The sequence below is a fragment of the Ammospiza nelsoni genome, chromosome 12 (assembly GCF_027579445.1).
Source record: "Ammospiza nelsoni isolate bAmmNel1 chromosome 12, bAmmNel1.pri, whole genome shotgun sequence".
NCBI lineage: Eukaryota > Metazoa > Chordata > Aves > Passeriformes > Passerellidae > Ammospiza > Ammospiza nelsoni.
Genome location: NC_080644.1, coordinates 7,965,290 through 7,987,811, shown reverse-complemented (window position 1 = coordinate 7,987,811; position 22,522 = coordinate 7,965,290). Strand labels below are relative to the sequence as shown.

At 63.4% G+C, this 22,522-nt stretch overlaps 4 protein-coding genes across 4 annotated transcripts; 1 reads left to right on the top strand and 3 right to left on the bottom strand.

Annotated features, from left to right (window-relative positions):
• Nucleotides 1-1,547: 1,547 nt before the first annotated feature.
• On the top strand, nt 1,548-2,939 carry SPINT4 (serine peptidase inhibitor, Kunitz type 4). The gene is made up of 3 exons (XM_059481084.1): nt 1,548-1,663; nt 1,854-2,027; nt 2,410-2,939. The coding sequence occupies exons 1-3, from the start codon at nt 1,558-1,560 to the stop codon at nt 2,583-2,585; spliced, it is 456 nt and encodes a 151-aa protein (XP_059337067.1). The 5' UTR covers nt 1,548-1,557; the 3' UTR covers nt 2,586-2,939.
• Nucleotides 2,940-3,344: 405 nt separating this feature from the next.
• LOC132078721 (balbiani ring protein 3-like) lies at nt 3,345-8,372 on the bottom strand. The gene is made up of 14 exons (XM_059481022.1): nt 8,235-8,372; nt 7,139-7,288; nt 6,784-6,927; nt 6,492-6,632; nt 6,027-6,161; nt 5,774-5,917; nt 5,522-5,665; nt 5,179-5,328; nt 4,843-4,983; nt 4,642-4,761; nt 4,400-4,537; nt 3,981-4,115; nt 3,761-3,895; nt 3,345-3,470 (listed from the first exon to the last, which is right to left on the bottom strand). The coding sequence occupies exons 1-14, from the start codon at nt 8,308-8,310 to the stop codon at nt 3,460-3,462; spliced, it is 1,764 nt and encodes a 587-aa protein (XP_059337005.1). The 5' UTR covers nt 8,311-8,372; the 3' UTR covers nt 3,345-3,459.
• A 1,166-nt stretch (nt 8,373-9,538) lies between these two features.
• On the bottom strand, nt 9,539-11,623 carry LOC132078801 (WAP four-disulfide core domain protein 3-like). The gene is given in 7 exon segments (XM_059481130.1): nt 9,539-9,549; nt 9,672-9,725; nt 9,728-9,841; nt 9,994-10,170; nt 10,765-10,908; nt 11,052-11,192; nt 11,329-11,623. Coding segments are annotated over 7 exon segments (936 nt in total).
• A 1,159-nt stretch (nt 11,624-12,782) lies between these two features.
• On the bottom strand, nt 12,783-14,797 carry LOC132078732 (WAP four-disulfide core domain protein 2-like). The gene is made up of 4 exons (XM_059481038.1): nt 14,597-14,797; nt 14,205-14,339; nt 13,059-13,211; nt 12,783-12,965 (listed from the first exon to the last, which is right to left on the bottom strand). The coding sequence occupies exons 1-3, from the start codon at nt 14,682-14,684 to the stop codon at nt 13,060-13,062; spliced, it is 375 nt and encodes a 124-aa protein (XP_059337021.1). The 5' UTR covers nt 14,685-14,797; the 3' UTR covers nt 12,783-12,965; nt 13,059.
• Between the last annotated feature and the right edge of the window lie 7,725 nt (nt 14,798-22,522).

Below are 22,522 nucleotides of genomic sequence, written 5' to 3'. Positions count from 1 at the left end.
GGGCAGGACAAGGGGGTACGGCAGGTCCTCCTCTAGGAGTGGTTTTCTGTCGTGTGAAACCTCAACATCTACCTGAGGGCAGCCCCCCCTCATCTCTGGCACCGTCCCTGAATGCACCGTGGTGTGGATCCATCCCTCCAGCCTGGCCATGCTGTTACTGCCGGTGCAGGGACCGGCGGGGCTGCTCTGGAACACCCAATCCGTTCGTCCATGGTCACCCGGCTGCTGCGATTCCCCGGGGGAGCAGCAGGGAAATTCACCCCGGTGGATTTTGGCGCTGCCAAGTCCCTGTGCAGGAGGGTTCTTTCCCACTGCCCACTCTGACTCTGCACCCCCGGCACGTCCCTCCGGCTTTGCTCCCAGCCCTGCTCAGGACAGGCCACGTCACCGTGTCCCGACCGGGGACACCGCCACGACCTCATCCCGGGGCTTCTCAGGACGGGCCGGAAAAGCTGCGGCGGGGGGTGGGCGGGGGGCGGCACCGCCCTCCCAACCCCACCCGACTCCGGCTCTCCTGGCCCCTCCCCACGGAGCTTTCCTCGCCCTCCGCTTCCCCCTTGGGACAATAATTACGGCGGTAATTAGGATAACAATTATTCTTGCTGAATGGGAACATCTTAATGTCTTTCTGCCTCCTTTGGCAGGTTTCACCCCACGCCCACCCGCGGGTACCGGCGGTGCCTCCCAGCTCAGTGCCCGGGGCCGGCTGGGAGCCGTGTCCCAGCTCCGGGGGGCACCAAGGCACGACGGAGCCCCCGGACCCCCGCCCTGCTGCCAGGAGCAGGGACCTGCACAGGGCACAGGGCACAGGGCACAGGGCACGGCCCCGCTCTGCTGTGCCGCGGGAGGGGGCGGGTGAAGGGACAGCCCCAAACCGAGAGAGGGTGGTGAAGGAGGTGACAAAGGGACAAAGGATGGGGATGGATGGGAGCATCAGCGGGACCTGCCTTCCACAGCCACGGTGTGGTGGTACCCACAGGCTCAGCCCTGAGCGTGGCCCGTCCTGCCCGGGATGCTCTCTGTCAGACATGAGGAGCATGGGGGAAAGCCACGAGGGATTCACCTCTGGCACAGCCTTTCCCCAGGACCTGCATCACAGGGAGCACAGGGAGAGCAGTGCTGCAGCGTGCTGTGCCCCAGCCCTTCCCTGGCTGGTGGCTGCCCCAGAGATGGCAGCTTTCCATGCCCTGGCATGGCACTGTCATCATCCCTGGCAATGGAGAGGCCAGTGCCAACCTTCCCCAAGACAAGCTTGTCCCCAGGAAGCTGTGGCAGCTGCTGGTGCTGTCCCCAGCCCAGCCTGGCTGTGCTGCTGCCACCCAGCTGGGCTCCCTGAGGGCTGTGCCGGGACAGCTGTCCTGTCCTACCGGTCCCCCCAGCTCCAGGGCTGTGGCCAGGATGCCACCAGGGAGAGCAGGCCCTGCCCGGGTGTGGCTCGTTACCTGCATGGCAGGTATGAGTTTGGTTTAGGCACCAGCCCTGCTCCCTCCGCCCCTCCTGCACACCTTAAATCCCAGCCCACCACACCCGGGGCCAGACCCGGCCATCCAGGGCACCATGGAGCTGCCACCTGGCTGCCTTCTCCTCCTCGCTGCCCTGCTCCCCCTGGCCAGGCGGTCCAGCCCAGCCCCGCACACAACGGGACGAGAGGAGCTGGGCATGGGTGAGTGCGGCTGGGTCATGGCCTGGGAATGGGGGTATTTTGGGGTGCCACTGCTGCCCAGTGCTGCCCACTGCCCTATCCGCTGCCAGGTGCCTACAAGGGGGGGACTGTGGGAGCCTGGGGCACTGGGGGGCTGCTGTGGCCCCTGCTGGGTGCCTCTCAGCCGCCTCCTGGCCACTGTGTCCTGCAGCAAAGCCTGGCTACTGCTACCACATCGCAGAGGTGGAGGACCTGCTGGACAAGGACTGTGGCTCCTGCCACACGGGTGCCTCCTGCTCGCGCTGCACCAGCGATGCCGACTGCCACGGAGTCACCAAGTGCTGTCCCAGCAAGTGTGGCCACACATGCCAGGAGCCAGTGCTGGGTGAGGACTCAGTGGTGGTGGGGCTCTGGAGTGGCAGCGTGGCATTCCTGGGGTGGGTGACAGGAGGGGTGCTGGCTGACATGGGGTAGCAAACTGGGAAGGGAGGTCCCTGGGGTATTCCTGAGCTCTTGATGTCTCTGGGGTGTTCCTGAGTTCTTGATGTGTCTTGCAGACCCTGGGGGTCACCACACTGTGCTTTGGGGAATCTGCTGGTATGTGGGGCTGGGGGCAGGGGTGTGCAGAGCCGTGTGCTCTGGGCACGAAGGGTATGGCAGTGAAAGGGAACCAGAACTGTGCAGGGCTGTCTGAGGGTGTGAGAACACTGAGTGTGGTGATGTGTCCCTCCTGCCTTGGCTCAGCCTGTCCCCTTTGGATCCTGCAGACTTCTGCTACCTGCCCTCAGTGTGTGGGAACTGCAAGGCTCTGTTCCGCCGCTTCTTCTTCAACGCCTCCAGCCAGCAGTGTGAGGAGTTCATCTACGGCGGCTGCGGCGGCAACAGGAACAACTTTGAGACCAAGGGCGAGTGCTTCCAGGCCTGCTCCCATGTCAGTAACTAGCACTGTGCTGTGGGCCATGGGCCACAGCTGCTCCTGGCCCCTCTCCTGATGCCCCAGCTCTCAGTTCCAGGTGCCTGGCAGTGCTGGGAAGTGGTGGCTTCTGCACAGCCCCTGCCTGGGGGAAGCTACTGCTGGTGGCCACATCCCTGACCCTACAGGGAAACCTGGTGGCAATGAGGGCTGTGGGCCTGGGTGGCCATGCTGGGGGGCTGTGGCTTGCCTGGGAGGCTCACTGGCCTAGAGATAGGGACATGTGCCCATTCCAGCACGGATGCCCCCTCCTATGCCTGGTGCCTGAGCCGAGGAGCCTGTCCCTCCCCTTGGACTGTGACAATACACGGACAGGTCCCTGGATGAGCACGTCTGGGTCTGGTCCTTCCTGCCTCTGCTGGCAGGAGCAGACAGTGCCCATCCCTCTGGGCACTCCTCCCTCATGGGCACGGGGTGGTGAGTGCCTCCAGCAGCATGGCACGGCAGGGCTCACCCAGCCACCACCCTGCAGCTCCCATTGCCACGGACGGGCTCCCAGCCCAGCCCTGCCTTCCAGCTGCCAACATGACCTGACTGGGAGCTGAAGCCACTGAATGACAGAGGAGGAACAGCTCCTGCCTTGATGGACACCTGGGGTGGTGTCTGTCCCCACCCTGCCCTGACCCTGCACTGCTTCACTGGTCCTGTGGCACCAACTCTGGCTGAACCTCCTGGCCCTGGAGGACTCAGGTGATTTCAAGGCCACTCCAGGACCACATGGCGCAGCTGGGGAAAATCAAGCACACACTTTATTGTTGGAGGTGGTGGGGAAGGGGCAGGACAGCTGGGGCTCATGACTGTCCCATGTCCCCTAACTTCCTGCTGCAGAGGAGCTGCTCTCCCATCACACAGCATCTGAAAAAGGAGGATGTGCTTTTAGGGAGCAAAGAGACTGCAGGAGTGAGGGACCAGTGGCCACGATTGCAGCCATGCTGGCCAGCTCCATGAGAGCTCCATCCCACTCTGCATCACTTCAGATCCCCTCGCCCTGCAAATGCCTCTGCTGGGGCAGCAGTGGGAACGGGCCTCACAGTGATGCTGAGCTGGGAGCACACCAAGGGCTGTGCCCTTCATACAGGTGAGCTGGCACCCTGCATGACCTGCTGTTAGCCCTGGGGGTCTATGGTGGCCACAGGCCTCCTTACCACCAGGCACCCGCATGCAGACGTGGCTGCAGCCGTTGCTGCAGCACTTGTGGCCCCAGGGACATTCCTCATCCAGGCTGCACAGGTCCAGGCAGGTCCCACTGCCCCCAGGCATGGGGCACGCTCCAGCTCTGCCTGCAGGGCACAGCACCCTGCCATGGACCCCCTGGCTGAGACACCCCACGTGTGCTGGGGCAGCCCTGGGGCTGCTGTGCCTCACCTCCAGGAGCGTCCATGCAGACACGGCCGCAGGAGGTGCGGGTGCACCTCTGTCCCCAGGGACACTGAGAGTCGGCCTCACACTCGTCCGAGCAGCGCGCAGCACTGGGCTGGGGCACAGCCACAGTGTCCTGCTCTGTGGGCAGGGCAGCATGGTCACCTGGTGACTAAGCTGAGGCTGTGTGTGCTCATCACTCACACAGAAGGATGGGGAGGCATGGAAAGAAGGATGGAGCAGATCATATCTGTGGAGGGTGTGAGACCCTCACAGGCACAGCTGCCTTGGCAGAGCCAGCTCAGGGTTCCATTGTGATCATGGTGAGGGGTTCTCAATGGGGATGAAGGGCCAGGATGCCCTGGGGGGCTGCCAAGGGGACCTGGGCTCTGTCCCTGCTGGGCTGGGTGGTGTGAGGGGCTGACCTTGCAGAGAGGCTGGTGTGCAGACGTGGCCACAGCCGTTACTGCAGCACTTGTGGCCCCAGGGACACTGCTCGTCGAAGTCACACAGGTCCAGGCATGTGCCCCCCTGCCTGGGGATGGGGCACACTCCCACTCTGCCTGCAAGGTAATCACAGCTGGGGCACATCTGGCCGGGGCCACCTCACCACGGGGCACTCCAGGGCAGCCACACACGTCTCCTGGAGGGCCTGGCTGGTTCTCACCTCCAGGGATGTCCATGCAGACGTGGCCACAGCCGATGCTGGTGCACCGCTGCCCCCGGGGACACTGTGAATCAGCCTGGCACTCCTCCACACACCGGCCATCAGCTTTGTCCCCGCTGTCTGCAGGGCCACCACCGTGCTGTCACCTGGCTGCCCTCGGGGGTCTGTGCCCAGCTCCCCCGAACAGGCTGTGCCTTCTACCTGTGGGCACGGCCACGCACTCGCTGCCGCAGCCGGTGTCACAGCACTTCTCCCCTCGCCGGCAGACGCTGTCATCCAGGCACTGCCGCCCGCGCCGCAGCTCCCAGCACGGCCCTGCCCGCGGGCACTGCCCGGGGTGCTCTGCCCGAGGAGGGGGCGCGGGTGAGGGCAGAGGTCCCAGCCCCAGGGCGAGGGTCCCAGCCCCAGGGCGAGGGTCCCAGCCCCAGGGCAGGGGGTCCCAGCCCCAGGGCAGTGGGTCCCAGCCCCAGGGCGAGGGTCCCAGCCCCAGGGTCGGGGTCCCAGCCCCGCTGTCACATCTCTTCCCCCCGTGCTCACCTTGGGCAGGGCGGGTGCAGCGCATGGCGCAGCCCGAGAAGCAGCACTTCTCCTGCCGGGAGCAGTCCCTGTCGTGGCTGCAGGAGTCCGTCTCCGTGCACGGCTCCTGTGCGTGTTGTGGCCTCACCTTTGGGCACTCACCTGGTTTTTCTGAGAGGGGCAGGAAGAGACAGGAGGAGGAGGGACCACTCTGTATTGCAGGCACCTCCTTTTGTGCCTCGGGGTGTCCCGGCCCTGGGATCTGAGTGCCTGCCCTGCGGCAGCGCCGTCCCACATCCTGCACCCAGGAGCTTTGATCCCACCATTCCCGGTGGCATCACTGCGCTAGTGACCGTCTCCTCACCTGGTTCGGGGGCTGAGCACACGGAGCCGCATCTGCTGCTGCTGCAGCACTTCTGAGCCCCCGGGCACTGCCAGTCCTTGGTGCAGGCAGTGCCACACGGGGCCAGCGGAGCCTCGTCAGCCAGCGGGCAGATGCCTGGTTTCTCTGCGGGCAGGAGGCAGCGGGGCTGGGAGTGCAAGCAGCAACAGCGGGTGTTCCCCACCCGGTGTCACAGTCCCTGGAGCTGGGGGACACCCTGCCCGTATGTGGCACCTGGGGATGGGGGCAGGCAGATGGAGTCGCAGCCACGGAGGCAGCACTTCTCCTCTCGGGGGCACTCGCCATCGTGCCGGCACCAGGCTCTGCAGTCGTAACTGGGGAACAGCCCGGCACGGACCGGGCAGAATCCGTCCTTCCCTGCAGGCATGGAGCGGAGTGGCTGCAGTGTCACTGCTTGGAGACACAGCCGTGGGGACCAGGGCACGTGGGGCTGTGGAGCCTTTGGGGCGGCTCGCAGCCCCCTCACCTGGGCTGTTTGCCCCACAGTGCCTGGCGCACAGCTGGTGACAGCACACGTAGAACGGGGGACAGTCCTCGTCCTTGAGGCATCCCCACTGGTGCTGCAGTGGCCTTTGAGTCACTGGGGCAGGGCTGGTATCCTCTGCACCGTGGAGCAGGATGAGAGCACGATGGTGGCCTCACCAGAGGTTGGTTGCACTGTCCCCTTCCCTCCCCACTCCAGTGCCCACCCGGGGGCTGTGCAGCGTGTCCCCACCCCAGACCTGGCAGAGCCCACCCTGGCAGGCATGGGGTGAGGGGTCCCGTTTGTGCCACAGCTCTGTGCCACGGTGGCTGCAGACCCACAGCGTCATTCCCGGTCTGTGAACCGGGTCCCCGCCCTCGCTGCCCATCCTGTCCCATCCTGTCCCATGCTGTCCCGTGCTGTCCCGTGCTGTCCCGTGCTGTCCCGTGCTGTCCCGTCCCGCCTCACCGGCCGGCACTCCCGGCGGGCACTGCTGGCCGCAGCTGCTGTTGCAGCATTTCTGCGCGCCGGGGCAGTCGCTGTCACCTCGGCACCGCTCCCGGAACGATCCTGGCTGCACCGTGGGGCCCTCGCTGGGCTTGGGCTGGTCTGGCAGGGCAGAAGGAGTGTGACGATTCAGCATCCCCCACTGGCACCCTGCCTGTGCTGCCCCAGGGGCCAGGCCGTCAGGGAGACGGCCATGGCACACAGGGTCCCTGGGGTGAGCCGGGGCTCCCCGCCGTCCCCACCGGGTCCTTACCCTGCTCCGGCTCCAGGCAGGCAGAGCCGCAGCCCAGCGGGCAGCACTTCTGCGCTCCCAGGCAGTCCTTGTCCTCCAGGCAGGGGAAGGAGCAGGGGGCGATGAGCCCCTCGGGGGCCGCTGCCGGGCAGGCACCGGGCTTCTCTGCAGCACCGAGGGGCCGAGAGGTGAGGGGGCACTGCAGGGTCCTAGGGCAGCGCCAGGAAACCTGCCCCTGCCAGATCCCTGGGCCTCCCATCCACACATCCCAGCGGCGCTCAGGAGGCTCTAGCAGCGCACAGGGGCTGCTCCATAACGCACAGGGAGAAGGGTGCCAGCTGCCCCGGGACAGAGGTGTGCCAGCACGGTGCCGTACCTTCTGCCGGGGGGATGCAGCGGAGCCGGCACTCCCAGAGGCAGCACTTGAGCCCAGCGGGGCAGCTGGAGTGGTTGGCGCAGAGCGGGGGCTCCAGGCGCAAGCAGCGCATGAAGTCCCGAGGACACTGCCCCGGTTTCTGGGAGTCCCCTGCGGTGGGATGGCAATGTCAGGGCAGTGCCAGAGCCCCTCATCCTCCATCCCTGGGGAAGCAGGATGTGTCTCTCTCTGCAGGGAAAGGGACTGCAGCCCGGGGGCTGCTGGATCCCCACACCCAGACCTGCATGGCACAGCGCAGTGTGGCACAGTGTAGCATGGCATGTCATGCTGTGGGGTGGCACGGCCTGTGTGTGCCCTCACAAGTGCCACGAGGAGGGTCACTGGCCCTGTCAGGGTGAAGCTAGCACCAGCTGGAGGTCAGGATCTATTCCTGAGCATCCTGCTGCCGCAGGCATCCCCACTGCAAGCAGCACGCTCCTCACTGCTGTGTCTCCTCCTCTTCCTTCTCCTCCTCCTCCTCTTGGCACCCTGTGCTCCTCTTGGCCATGTTGGGAAACCTGGGGCAGCCCTGCCTCTGGTACAGGTGAGCTCCAGCTGGCACCTGTGCCCGGCTCCTGCTGCCAGCCGGGGCTGTGGCAGAGCAGCCTGTCCGGGTGTTTGGGCTGCAAACAGACGCTGTGGAGTTTCACTGCAAACAGCAGCTGCTGCTTCAAACAAAGGGGCACCAGCCATGCCCTGGTGTGGGCAGAGCCACGCCACAGCTGGCACCACCGCCCTGGGCACTGTCCCATGGCAGGGGGGTGGCAGCAGGGGTCTATGCCCAGGATGCAGCAGAGACCCTACTGGCACCTCTGGGAGCTGATGGTTGCTGTGCCCGTGGGGTGCAGAGGGTGCCCACGGGGCTGAGGGCATGCAGACCTGCACCCTGGGGTGGGGCAGGGTCCCTCAGGCAGCAGGGCTGCGGTGCAGGGGCTGCAGCCAGCTGGGACATGGTCCCATAGGGGGCACAGCAGGGACACAGGGGCCAGAATGCAAGGAGCTGCTCCCAGGGGCTGCCTGTGCCTGGCAGCTGCTGGGTTTGACTCCTGGTACTCACCATCCTTCTCTGCTGTTACACTCGGCTCTGCCCTGAGGATGAGGAGGCCCAAGAGGAGGCAAACTCCTGTGCTCATGGTGCTGCTGGGGATGTTGTGTATGTCTGGAGCTGAGCTGGGGTCTGTGTCAGGGTGCCTGGAGTGGCAGGGCAGCAGAAGCTGAGCTGCCTGCTGTGGCAGCTGGCTGTGCTGTGGGCAGGAGGGGCAGGAGGAGGGGCAGTTCCCAGAACCCACCGGCGCCCTGCCAGCCACCCCGCTTATCTCTGCCCAAGCCCTGCTTTGGGGTCATGGTGACCTGTGGGGCTGGGAAGGCCAGCTGGGGTCAGGCACTTCTGCCCCTCATGTTGCACCGCCCCATCCTTGCTGGAGCTGGCTGTCACTCCCTCTCTGGTTTCTTTCCAGCCCCACTCACCCCTCTGCTCCCTGGAGCGGGGGCTGTGGATAGACCCCATGGCTTGGTCCTGGCATGGCTGTGGGAGCAGCATGAGGGGTTCTAACAGCTCTGCTGCCATGGTGCTGCTGCTCAGCCAAGGGCAGCTTCCATGCAGGGACTGCTTGGCACCCAGCACCATGAGCAAGCAGGTCCTGCCGTGGCCCCTGGCACACGGATGATGCTCCCTGTCCCCGTCCTTGTCTGGGTGCTCCATCTGGCCTGACCCATGACTGCTTTTCCCACCAGGTTTTGACACTCTGGGATGCAAATAAGCCTCTCCTTGGCACAAGGAATCTGAGGGAACTGGTTTTCCAGTCCATGACTGCTGAGGGGACATTATGCAGCCCCCAGGCCCAGCAGGATGGTTATCATGGAATGATCATGCCTGGAAGTCACCTGCATGGACCTGGAACCCTCTCCCTGCCCTCAGGCAGTGCCTGTGTGCAGGGATGGCTGCCTGCACCTCCCTGCCTGCACCTCCCTGCCAGCATGCAGCCCAGGCTGCCAGCCCCTCTGGGAGCCAGAGCACAGAACAGGGATGGTGACCCAGAGCAGAGGTGCCTGTGGGATGGTTTATTGTGTCTCAGTGCTGTGGGGCCATTGTGGGTGCAGGGTTTTGCCTCATGCAGGGTTGCTAGGATTCCTGGCCATGGGTAGTGCAGGCAGCATTCAGCCCTTAATGTCCCAGCTGGGGGTGCCAGGGACCATGACCAGAAGCATTGGAGTCACTGCTGGTGCCATCCTGCCAGGGAAAAGGGTCCAGCACAGGGAGAGGTGTGGGGTGCACCTCTGCTCAGCCCATGGGTGCAATGGCAGTGGGGTGGAGGATGATCCTGAAATGGCAGCTCCTGGTGCAGCCCTTCCTGGCCATGGCTACGCTGTAGCTGGAAGAGGGAAATGAGGTGGTCAGTGAGGATGCCTCAGTGCTCCTTCTCTGAGGGATGGGGGCCCTGTGGTGCTCCCACCCTGGCTCCCTCTGTCCCCTCCAGGCTGGAGGGGACTGTACCCCACAGTGGGTGGATGCAGACCCAGCTGCAGCCCTGCAGGCAGCAGGGGGGACCGGGGGACAGTCCTTGTCCTGCAGGCACAGGAGGAGGCACTTGGCTGCCTGATCACCCTCTGCTGCAGGGGCACAGAGACCTGGCCATGCATGTGGAGAGAGAAAGGGGTGAGGGGCTCAGAGCACCCCTCCAGGGTGGGAGAGCTGCCCTGCCTGCAGGGGTGAGCTCCTCACTGAGCTCATGTCCCATTGAGAGCAGCTCAGTCCCCATTGCCCCCCGAGGGTCACGGTGACAGGTGGGGAAGGGGCACAGGGGTCTCATCCCCACAGGGTGCTGGTGGCTTACCCTTGGTGGGTGGTTTGCAGATGTGGCCACAGCCAGTGGTGCAGCACTTGCTGTCCCCAGTGCAGTCACTGTCAGTGTCACACAGCTCCAGGCAGGGCCCCAAGGAGCCCCGCAGCACCATGGGGCACACACCAGGCTTTGCTGTGGCACGGTGGCTCCCTGGTGACAGGGAAGAGTGCAGCTGTGCTGGATTCTGTCCCCAGTCCCGCTACTGGCACAGCCTCAGTCTCTATCCTGTCCCTGTCCTCCATCTTCCTTCCCCAAGCACCACGATGACCTCAGTCACCAGCCTCACGCCATACCAGTCTGACCCAGTGAGACCAGTCACAGCTCAGTAGGGGATGCCAGCTGGTAGCTGGAGCGGTGAAGGACAACCCTTGCTCTGGCTGCAGTCTGAGAGGGTGCAGGAGGGAGGCTCAGGAGGGGGTTCAGCCTTTCACACACCCAGAGCCATCTCCCACCCATCACAGAGGAGCTGGGCATGGGGATCCCTTCCCACAGCACCCAAGGGCCAGCTCTGAGGGCTGGGGCTGTGCCCAGGGCAGGCGTGTGGCACTGGGAGCTGCAGCCAGTGGCACACACTCCCTGGGGCCTGGATGGGTGCCACCAGCTGCACACCTGGCCAGGCACAGCCGCTGTGCCTTGTCCACAATAGGGCTGGACACACGCTGGGCTCTGCCAGGGGCAGCTGGGCAAACACCAGTGCAGTGGTGGGCTGGACGTGGGGATCAGAGAGGGCTGGCAGGGCTGTACCTGTGTCTGGAGGGGTGCAGGCCAGCCCACAGCCAGAGAAGCAGCACTTGTGGTCCCCAGGGCAGTCCCGGTCATCAGTGCAGCGGCTGGGGCAGGCAGCAGCTCTGCTCTGGGCACGCTTCCGTGGGCAGAGCCCAGGTTTGGCTGGAGGGAAGGCTCAGGGTTTGGCATGCAGCCAGCCTGCCCCCACTGCCCACGACCCCCCTACAGTGCAATGGGGGCTGCAGACCCTTGGGGCTGCCCCAGGGCATCCTCAGCCTGGCACGGGGATCTCCAGGACACCTCACCTGGTTCAGCCAGCACGCAGCGGGTGCAGCAGCCACGGGGGCAGCACTTCTCCCCTGACTGGCATGAGGTGTCGTTGTGACATCTTGTCCCACAGCTGGGCCCGATGGCACTGCCAGCACGGGGGCAGTATCCTGGGCTCTCTGCAGAGGGAAATGCTCTGTGCAGCCATGTCCCAGGGAGCAGGGCTTGCTCCAGGGGCACCAAGACAGGCACCAGCCCACATCCCACCCATTGCCCGACCCTCGTGCTGGCATCCCTTAGAGTGAGCATCAGTACCTGTGGTGGGCAGGAGGCAGGTCCAGACCTTCCCGATCTGGCAGCACTTCTCAGCACCAGGGCAGCCATGGTCGGAGAGACAGTACAGGCTGGGGGGCCAGGGGGCTCCGCTCGCCCCTGCCGGGCACTCACCCACTTTGGGGGGGGCAGGGGGGGCAGTGGGGGTCCAGTGTCCCTTCAGGGCCCCGTGTGGGGATGCAGGGAGGGCGAGGGCAGTGCCCTGGACCCTGGGGCTGTGCTGCTGGGCCAGGGTGAGTAGTGCCAGGAGCACCAGAAGGGTGGGGTGGCCCAGCATTGCTCTGGAGTCAATGTGCTTCTGGGCAATGGGCTGGGATTTAAACCCTGCTGGAGTGGGGGCTGGCCAAGCCAAGCTGCTCCTTCTCATGGCAGCACAGTTCCAGGACTGTGGGAGTGCTGGGCATGAACAATTCAGCTTGGGGGAGACTCCTGGGGCAGTGCTGGGCTCGTGGCCCATGGCTGACACATCTGCAGCTCCCTTTCCAGGTCACTGGTGACCTGTGAGCAGCTGTGCCAAGGGCTGAGCAGCACTCCCAGAGCCACACCATTGAGAGCATGGGTGGACACAGGAGCAGTGTCCTGTCCCAATCTTCAGTGTCCACTGGATCCCTCCTGGCCCACATGGAGCAGGCAGAGCTGCTGTGGTGCTGTGGTGCTGGCACAGCCTGCACCTGCCCCACAGAGAGGGGAAACAAGCACGAGACCCTGGGCAGTGCTGGGCAAGGTGTGGGGCTCACTCAGTTCCAGGGGATGGCTCTGCCAAGGGCAGGGGCTTTGGGGGTGCCAGCCCCTCCCAGGCAGGAGGGACATGCTCTGATCCCAGGGGCTGGGAGCAGGACCAGGCAGGTATGGAAGAAACAGGGCCCCTGGAGACCCATGGAGAGCAGGAAGTGTCAGGGGAAAGCAGGACAGGAACAGGCCCCCCCCAGATTTGAGCAGGTGGGGAGGGATGTGACAGGGGCAGGCATGGGACTGTGGCATGTGGCTTCTACTGCCAAAAGCTCCTTCAGGCTTCTGCTGTGGGCAAGGTGCCATGGCCACGCTGGGAGGGCAGAGATAAGGAGGAGTCTGGGTGATGCTCACGTACGAGCACACACTGCAGCCTGTTTGTCCCCTGGCCATTGCAGGAGCACCTCTGCTCTGATGGGACACGGACACAGCTGCACCTTGAAAGTGCTCTGAGCATGGTGGAGGACCCAAGGTGGAGGAGGCAGTGTGCAGGGACAGCTGGGGCCATGGACCCATGGGACAGCCCCGGGCAGGGCACAGGACCCTTGGAGGCATGACAGAGTCAGTCAATGCTGCTGCCTGTGTGAAGCCCTTCCAGGCATGCCTGGCATGGGATGGAGAGGCAGCCATGGCTTGTGATGGGGAGGTGGCCACAGCATGAACAAAGAAGTGGCCATGGTGTGAGATGGAGAGGCAACCACAGCGTGTAAGGGAGAAGCTGCTTTATTGGTGAGAGTGCAGGGGTCTTGCCCTGAGCAGAGAACCCCAGGGAGAAAATTGAGGCTGAAGGCTCCAAGTCGGGGGGATGGTGCAGGGCCACGGCCAGGGCATGAGGGATGGGCATCAGGCAGCAGCTTCCCTGTGGCTGGGCTGGCAGGAGGCGGCTGCACCTGCAAAGGAGCAGAGGCTGTGAGCAGGATGGGTGCATAGGCACCGTGCTGAGGTGCTGTGGGATCCCCGGGGCTGGAATGCACCCAACTGACCTCACTGGATGGGTGTCACACAGGAGACCTTGCCACAACCGTTCCTGCAACACTTCTGGATCCCAGCGCAGTTGGCATCAGTCTTGCACTGGTTGGAGCAGACGCCCAGCATGGGGATGCCCGGGTTGACGGGTGGGCAGGTGCCAGGCTTCTCTGAAAGGCAAAAGAACATGGCTGAGACCTGCTGGCCCTGGCATGGGGGGCAGGGCCTACCCTGCAGCTCCCAAAGCTGTCGGCATGGCCCTGGCCCCTATCTGCCATGGAGGAGGGACCACCACAGTACCCAGCATTTCCCCCATCCCATAGATCCACTTGTTGGTGCTCCTTGCCAGCTGGACCTGATGGGCACATGTCAGGGAGGTCACATAGCATAGTGGCCCCCAATGGTCCCTGTGCCCAGTGTTCCCTCTTAGGGATACAGGGCTGGCACAGGATGCACAGCTGCAACATGTAGCTGTGGCCTTGGCCCTGCTGTCCTCTACAACTGCCATGGATGACCCAGGCTGTTTGTTCATAGCAGCCTAGGCCTCAGCCAGGATCATGGGCCCCCCAAACAGCCTTTGCCCAGCAGTGTGGGGCCCCTGCCCCGCTGTCCCACTGCCTGCCACTGGCACTGAGCTCTGGCTCTGCACCATGCTGCCCTCCACTGTGGTGCAGCCAAGGCAGCACTGCAGGCAGCCATGGAGGCACTGGAGCCTCCAGGTCACATCCATCTGTCTGCACCTGTGGATTCCAGCTCCTGCACCCATCTCCTTGGGTCACTGTCCAGGACTGTTGTGGTGAGCAACAGAACAGTGCCCCCACATCCTGGGCTGGCAGCTGCCCACAAGGCTGAGCAGGCAACAAGGGCTGCAATGGGGAGTGACGGAGACCCCACCCTCCACCCAAGCCCCAGCATCATTTAGGGCTGTCCACTCAGCCCCTGCACCGCTGAGAGCAGGAAGGTGCGAGCATGGCCCAGCAGGAGCACGCCCCGAGCCTGCTGAGCTTCCATGCAGCCCCCAATCCTGCAGCTGAACACACATCGGGCACCCCGGCCTGTGGCCACCGCTGCGCCCTGGAGCACCCGTGCTGCTGGCTGGGACGGGCTGGGTGGCAGTGGCAGCGACTCTGGGCAGCACGGCCAGGAGCAGGAGGCAGTGTTACCGTCAGGCTTCTGGCAGGCCTTGCCGCAGGCTGCCGGGCAGCACTTGAGGGTGCTCTCGCAGTCGCCATCGGACTGGCACCCCACCGTGCAGTTCACCGCATCCGTCGCCGGGCTGGGGCACACGCCGGCTTTGGCTGCAAGGCAAAGGTGGGGCCGTGGGCAGGCGGGGGCGGCCGGCGCCGGGCAGGGCGAGGGCTGCGTCCCTTTCCGGGAGATGCTGCCCCGGCCCCAGGGCTGGGTCCAGGGATGCTGCCGAGCCCGACCGCGCCGGGCACGGGCCGGTGCTCGCCGCGGCCCCCACGCCGGCTGCCCTGGGGCTGGGAGGGAGGGATGCTGGCCGCTCGCCGGGCGTGCCGTGACGAGCCGTGCTGGGCCATGCGCTCATACTCACTGGTGTCATTCTGGGCGGATGCTGCCGGCAGCTCTGCCCACAGAGCCAGGAGCCCCGCCAAGATGAGGACGCTGCGGGCCGCGGGCATGGTGCAGGAACCGGCTGCGCTCTGGCCGCCCGGCCGGCCTTTAAGCTCCTCTCCAGGTGGGGCCGGCGGGCTCGGCCTTCCGGGTGGCTCCCAAGGGCCGGGCAGGGCCAGGCTCCCCCTTCGCGCTTGCACAACCCGAGTATCAGGTATCTGCTGCTGCTGGCTGCCGACCAGGGAGGGGGAGCCTCGAGGAGACTGGGCGGCCATGCTGAGAACTCGCCGGGCAGGAACAGCAGCCAAGCACCCCTGGCCACGGCCCCCGCAGGCCGGACCCCAGGCGGGCAGCGCCGCGCTGAGCCCGCCGGGCCGCTGGGTCGCCATGGCCCCTGCCCTCAGCGATCGGCCCTGAGGATGAAGTGGTACCGCTCGCCGGGAGCGAGGCATGACCCGTCCCTGCTCAGCTCACCCTGCACCGCCCCGGCCACGGGCATGAGCTTGAATGGAGCTCCTGGCCTGGGTCGCAGGTGCTCCGAGGCCGGGAGGAGCCAGCAGTGCACACAGGGTTGTGGCTCAGCTCTGCTGCTGCTCACCCAGCTCCTGCGCCTGTTCCAGCCACTGTTCTCCTCCAGCTCTTGCTCCTCAAGTGAAGGGTGCTCCAGGCTCCCTGTGCCTTAGGCAGGTGCCTGCCCTGGGGCTGCCCTGCATGTTCACACAGCCATGGGAGCTCCTGCTCAGCTGCAGCCCTGTCCCACAGACCCTGCCATCCTCACAGCCTCCCACAGCACTGGGGATGCAGATGGACCATCTGATCACCATTTGTGCAAGGGGCTGTCAGGGAATGTCACTGATATGCACTCCCAGTGCTCCAGGGCATGGTGGTACTGGGGCTGTACGGCCCCAGTCCCTTCAGCCTGTCCAGGATACCCTTCCCATGGCACTGCTGTTGGCTCAGGACGCTTAACTGCCCCAGGCAATGTCAAGCTGGGGATGGTTTGAATGGGCCCAGCTCGCCCACCTTGTATGCTGCCCTGCTCACATCAGTGTTTGCCACTGTGCCAGCACCCATCCTCCTGCAGGAGGATGAAACCTGCCCTGTTCCTGGTGATGTGCTCTTGCTGCTGGTGGAGGCAGCCCCAGCTCCAGGCATCTTGTAAATTTGCATGCGCCAAGGGCGCATGGGGCCGGGACATGATCCCTGCCTGAGTCACGAGTTGGCGTCTGCTCTGCCGGGGTCCGTCTCCAGGTAATTTAACCCCACAGTCAACAATGTGGCACGGCGGCGTGGCAGTAAATCAGTAACTGTTTGCCTTTGCCTGTGGTCCCCTCCCTGCCGGGTGTTTATGCAGGAACAGGAGCCGGCGCTCAGCCGCCTGCCCCGCTGCCGCACCTCATGTCACCGCTGACGGCAGTGGGAGTGACACACGGGCAGAGGCCCGGGGTGGCAGGGAGATCATCAAGGCAGCTGTTTTCCCTGTGCCCTCCCAGATGGGGACCTGCTGAGGAGCTGCAGGGACCTGGCCACGCTCAGGCTGGCTGGGATGCTCCCACAGCAGGCCCAGGGATGCCAGGAATGAAAGCAACCATCTTGCAGCCCAGTGGCCCCTGCAGCAGGGCCAGAGCACAGTGCTGTGTCAGCCGGGGGGGACGGGGGTGATAACAGCATGGAGGTCAGCACACTGACCACCAGGATGGAGAGGAGGGATGTGCACCATCCCTACCTGTGCTGCACAGGCACAGAGCCCACCTGGACCCAGCAGCAGCTTCTCTAGAGCAGCAGCACTGCTGCCAGTCCCACCCTGTGCACCCAGGGTCACTGCTGTCCCACTGTGACCTGGCTCTAGCCCTGTGCTGGTGCTGTCCTTGAGCATCATTGCCCTTGTCTGAACCTGTGACAACTCTGCCAGAGCCTGGGGTGCCCCAGCGTGGGGTGACCTTGGTGCTGGCAGTGAGCAGCCAGCACTGAGAGGCTCTGAGGGAGGATGCCAGCACAAGAGCAGCTGGATGACAGCAGATGGGAGCCAAGAAAAGGAAGGCTCATGGAAGGAGATGAGGAGAAAAGCACAGGGGAAACTGAGAGCTGGTGGGAGCAGCCTGGGCACCAGTGGTTTTGCCCATGCTTGTGCCCTAGCTCCAAGGTGCCCTGCTGGTTGCTGAGGGGACAATCCAGCTGAAGCTGCCCTCAGCCAGCTGGAGAGGGACTGAGCAAGCTGGCAGTGAGGCCAGCAGCTCCAGCCCACGCAGTTGACATCACCTTCTGGGTGACAGGAATGCTTTGGCTCCTGTCCCCAGTGCATGGCATCCAGGATATTGGTGTCCCCACCCTGGCCCTGCCAGGTGCTTCTTCAGCAAAGGCTGAGGATGGCTGTGGGGAACACAGGGGTCTGCCAGCTGTCCCCATGGCAAGCAGGATCCTGGCTGAGCACAGGGGGTCACCAGCCCCAAGCCAGGCCCCAAAGTGCTGCATCCCTCGGGAGCTGTGCTCACCAGCACTGAGCCAGGTCACGGTGGCTGCGCCCAAGCCTCGTGGGTGACCGTGGCTCCTCCATGGCAGCAGGGAAGTGCTGGAGTCACATCACCTGACTGCTGTGGTCAATGATTAAAAGGGGCACACTGAGGTGCCCCCGAGCAGTGAGCCAGCCTCCTGCTGCTGGCACAGAGCAGGGATAGCAAGTACAGGGATACAGAGGAACACCCCATCTCTGGAGATGCTGGGCCCCTCAGTGAGCAGCACAGGGTCCCCACACCATGGGCATGGACTGATGCATGGCCCCTCAGGTCCAGCTGTGCACCTGCTGAGGGCTCCTGCCACACTGCCACATCCTGTCACATCCTGCCACAGCCGAGCCCCCCCTGCCCATGCTGTCCCTGCAGCGCAGAGCTCAGTGGCTCTGCTGGCACAGCCACAGCTTCAGTGGTGCATGGATGCTCTGGAGCCTGGCATGTGCCTGGCTCTGTACTCTGGGATTGCTCCTACCTGCTCATTCCATGGGGACTGCTGCCCCAACCAGCCCCGCAGTGCTTCAGGAGCTAGCACAAGGCACCCACCCACCCCAAGACCCCCAGCACTCACCTTTCTCCTCACCATCTGTAGGGGCTGCATGCAGCTGGGCACACAGGGCCAGGATGCCCAGGAGCAGAACAATGGTGGTCTTCATGTTGGTGAATGCCAAAGGTATGGATGAAGAGCGCAGGTTGGCGGGGTTTATATCTGTGTGGAGCTGGGGAGGGGCCACGCACACAACCTTCGTGTGCCAAAACACTCACTGCTGCTGCGTGTCACAGTTGTGCCCGAGGCAATGACGGTCTGAGAAATGATTTACCTGGCCTTGTCCAGCCCTAGCAACCTGGCTGCAGCAGGGAAAGGACCCTCAGCATTCTCATGGGGGAAGGGAGATGAGGCCATGGGCTGGGGTCACCCTACAGCCATGAGGAGCCCCGAACTACCCAGCTGTGACAAGTGATAAAATGAATTTTTGGGACAGGAACCCAGAGGGGGCTGCTCAGGAAGATGTTCCCCTGGGGGCTGCTGTGCTGGCAGTGTGTTACTGGGGTGCCACAGGGCTGTAGGTCTGCTGGGCTGTGCCCATCCCATAAACCCAGCACCTGCCTGTCCCAGTCCTGGCCTGGTGCCTGCTTCATGCCACGTCCGCTGGTGGAGCCTCAGGGGACAACGGGCTAGGTCCCCGCGGGCAAGCATGGCCTCAGGGGGAGCAGAGCGTGGGAAGCCTCCATGAGACACAAGGCTGGGTGCACCCGTTGCTGAGCACCATTCCTCCGTGGGGACAGGCCGGTGGCTCCGTGCCGACATGTCACTGGCTGCAGACATGTCCCAGCAGATGGGTGCTGTGGCGGGGTCAGCACTGCCTCTCACGTCCCCATGCTCCCAGACTGATGGAGGTGACCCTGGGATGCCCAAGGTAAAGGTGTGGGGGGTCACAGGGAGCCCAACTGAGCATGTGAAGGGTGACCATGCCAAGGGTGAGGTGTGCTCCCTGCTCTTGGGACCCCGCTGTGCTGCCACTGCTGTGTCTGAGCCCTGCTGAGCACGACCTCTGCTTCCTGCATCCCGTTCCAGACAGGGGCATGGTCAGAACTGCAGCCCTGCTAGGGGGCTGTTCTGCGGCTCCTCTCATTGCTGAGCTGTGGCCATGCAGGCACAGCTCTCTGTGCCTCAATGAATGGCAAAGGGCACCTGAAGGTGATGCCAGCAAGTTGGGCAGAGGCAATCTGACTTGGGGGACAGGGCAGGGGTCTGGCAGGGCTGCAGCAAAGCACAGGGGACAGCCAGGGCTGCAGTGGGTGCAGAGGGACAGAACCAGGCTTTTTGTGGGGCTGGTGGAAGAGACTTGTCCTGGGGTCCCAGTGTGTGGGGAGACACCAGGGACACGCCCTGCCTGGGAAGTTGCGACAAGGCCAGCCTGCCAGGATGCAGGCATCTGTGCTGAAGCCAGTGTGACCTCTGTGACCTCACCCAGGCTTTTACAGCTCAACGATCATACTTTCCCCCTTGGAAATTCCTGTGTGCGTCATCCCTGTTCCGAGCAGCCAAATGCATTTGTTGCTGGCAGAACCCTGTGTCTAAATCAAAAGGAAACATGAGCAGGAACCAGGGGCTTTGAGAACAGCCTGGTCACATGCATGGGGTCCCTTTGCGTGACATGTGCCACAGTGCAGTGGTGGCGATGTGGGGATGTCACCTATCTCTCCCGAGCAGCCCCGGCCCTTTGGCTGGTGCTGGGGGGGTACTTGCACTCTTCCTGCCCGGCTGCTGTGTGCCCGATGGGTGTCATGGTGTGGAGGGGCATCAGCGATGGCCCGTGCCACTCGTGTGGCACATGGCAGTGTGAGCCTGGCGTGCTCTCCGCCACCGGGCTGTGGGGCACGGACCCCCTGGGCTGGGCAGCCCCCTCCCCACCCGCAGCTCCTCCCAGCCGGTGCCGGTGCCTCCGGCGGCTCCTCCCGTCCCGTCCCGCCGGGTGTGGCGGCTCGGTGCCGGTTCCGTCCTGGTCCCGGCGCCGATCCCTCCCGGCGGCCGGCAGAGGAGGCTGTTGCTCCGCCGGAGCCGACCGGGAGCGGACCGGGAGCGGACCGGGCTGTGCCGGGCTCCGGCAGCGCCCCCCGTCCCCGTCCCCATCCCCGGGGGTGACCCAGCATGAGAAGAATGTGGAGCTGATGGAGCGGGTCCGGAGAAGGCCACGGAGATGCTCCAAGGGCTGGAGCACCTCTGCTCTGGAGCCAGGCTGGGAGGGCTGGGAATGTTCAGCGTGGAGAAGAGAAGGCTCCGTTACGGAGCCCAAGAGTTATGGCACCTTCCGGTGCCTAAAAAGGCCCCAAGGGAGCTGGAGAGGGACTTTAGACAAGGGCATGGAGTGACAGAACAAGGTGGAATGACTTCCCACAGCCAGGGTTAGATTAGAGATTAGGAAGGAATTTTTCCCTGTGAGGGCAGTGAGGAACTGGAACAGGCTGTCCAGAGAAGCTGTGGCCATCTCATCCCTGGAAGTGTTCAAGGCCAAGTTGGATAGGGGTTGAAGCAACCTGGTCCAGTGGAAGGTGTCCCATGTGCTCTCGGACTGCTTGGTCCCGAGCTGGCACCATGGTTGCTGCTGGGTGCTGACATGAAAGTTCCTGTATGTGACACTGTTCCTAGAGCTGGGGGAGCTGAAGGACATCAGTCAGGCCCACAGCTGTCCCCCAGCTCAGGGTGAGCAGGGTGCCCAGCACAGGCAGGGTATTGCCTGCTACAGCCTTGCTCAGCCCTGCCTTGAGCTGTCCCTCACCATCTGGGGGTTAAACAGCGCTGGCTTCCTGAACACTCGCAGGGACTGCTGCTCAACAGCAGCTCTAATATCCCCCATCCATAATGCAGTGAAGCCAAGACAAGATGCAAGGCTCTAGGCTAGGCTGGTGCTGGCTGCTCACGGCTCTGTGCCACGCGTGGTGCCCGGCTGGTGGCACGGCCACGCGTGGCGCCCGGCTGGCGGCGCGGCAAGGCGGCCTCCCAAAATGGGGATTTTATTACAGCCATACATCACAGCAGTGCCTGATGCGGGCGGACGGCGGTGATTTTTCTTCATGGTTTACAGACAAATGAGGGGAAGGAAAATTGATGTGAACTTTGCTATAGCGAGAGGTCGGGCGCGGGCAGGGAGCTGGTTATGGATGAGCCAGGGACTGCTGGGGCTGCCTGTCCCTGGGGCCCCTCCTGGTCCCCTGCTCCAGGCTGGATGGATGGGAGCACTGGCAGGGACAGGGCTGGGAGCATCGTGTCCAGCATGGAGACCAGGCTTCTGCTCCAGGGATTGGAGAGCAGGGGCTGCCATCCCTGTGGAGGGATGCCTGGAGGGATGCTCTGTTGCTCAGGGGAACCATGTGAGCAGAGTTATTAATTCCAGCATAGTTTGGCCCTGCAGTGACAGGTGGGCTGCTGTCACTGGCTGCTGGTGAGACCTTGGCTGCTCTTACCACAATTAAAGTTGCCTCCAAACATCACAGTCCTGCCCAGTGTAAGATAACAGCTAATACCCTCCAATAGCAGTTATCAGTTTCTCCATATGGTCCATAAATATTAATACAATTCTAATTAGTTCCTTTAAGTACATTGCCTATATAAAATGTTTCCAGGACAATAAATCAGGAGCAGATTGTCCGCTCACCCTGCTCATGCCCATTGCACAGGGACTGGTAAACCCCATGGTTTATCATTAACCCCTCCCCTTAGATCCTGGGAGAAGAGGGGCCCAGGTGCAGTGTGTGAGCAGGGAACACCCTGTAACCCTCAGCAGCAGTAATTCTTTGATGTATTTCCCCAGGTGCACCTGGTTTGCATTCCCAGTGATTTGCTCAATACCAGGACTGCCCGTGTCTCATCCTGGCAGACAGTGGCTCTGGACTGAAGGCTGTGTGTTGGTGTGCTCCTCTGGAAGATCTGTCCCAGCTGCAGCAGTGCCACGTGTCCTCTGGCACAAAGCAGGGCTGCTGCTCTGTACAGACCCTGGCCTTCACTCCCACCTCTGATTCTTCCTTCTCCTGGGAGGTGACAGAGGTACAGAGGTGACCATCCTGCTCAGAGCTCTCCTGTGAGCTGGAGGAGATGGGATCCCCTCAAAGGTGCTGTGTGGGGGTGAGTGTGCACACAGGGTGACACTGCTCACAGGGGTGCAAGGGGCACAGAGCACTGGCTGGGACACAGGCATTATGTCTGAGGGGAGCATGGCATTCATCCTTCCAGTACTCTGGCTTTGGCAGGACCGGAAAAGAACAAATACCAAACTCATTTGCTTGAGGAGGAATTAATACTGTGTGAAGCCTGTAGTGGATGATTTAGGAAGTGAATTTAAAATCTCAACACAAATAGATTTTTTTATAAGGTCAGAGGAAAGATTAAACGCTACAGACAAGCACAGCACTTGCCATTTCCAGCATCACTTTCACCATAAATATTTTGGGCTGGCGCTGTCCCTGCGTTGTCCACGTGGGTCTGAGGCTGCTCACCACAGCAGTGCTGGGTGAGCAGGGATGGAGGCCAGGATCATTCACCATCCCCTTCCTTACCAGGCTGCTGCCAGCACATGGAAGCAGCCAGTGATGCTCCATGGTGAGAGGAAGTGGTGGTGGTGTGTGTGCCCATGCTGCTGGGGGTACTGGAGCAACCAGATCCAGCTTGGGCAGGATCTGTTTCCAGACCCCTCTGGTTTTCCTGCCAGTGGTTCAGGGGGAATCCAAACTGTGGTGCTCACCTGGCATGGTGTGTGCCCATTGCCAGTTCCTGGCTCCTCCTCTTGGTGCCTGGCAGCAACCAGGACTGATGGTAAGAGATTTGAAAGGCTCCAAATGTAGAGGTTATAGCACTGAGCCACCTCCATCCATCACTGGCCATTCATTACCAAGTAACACCC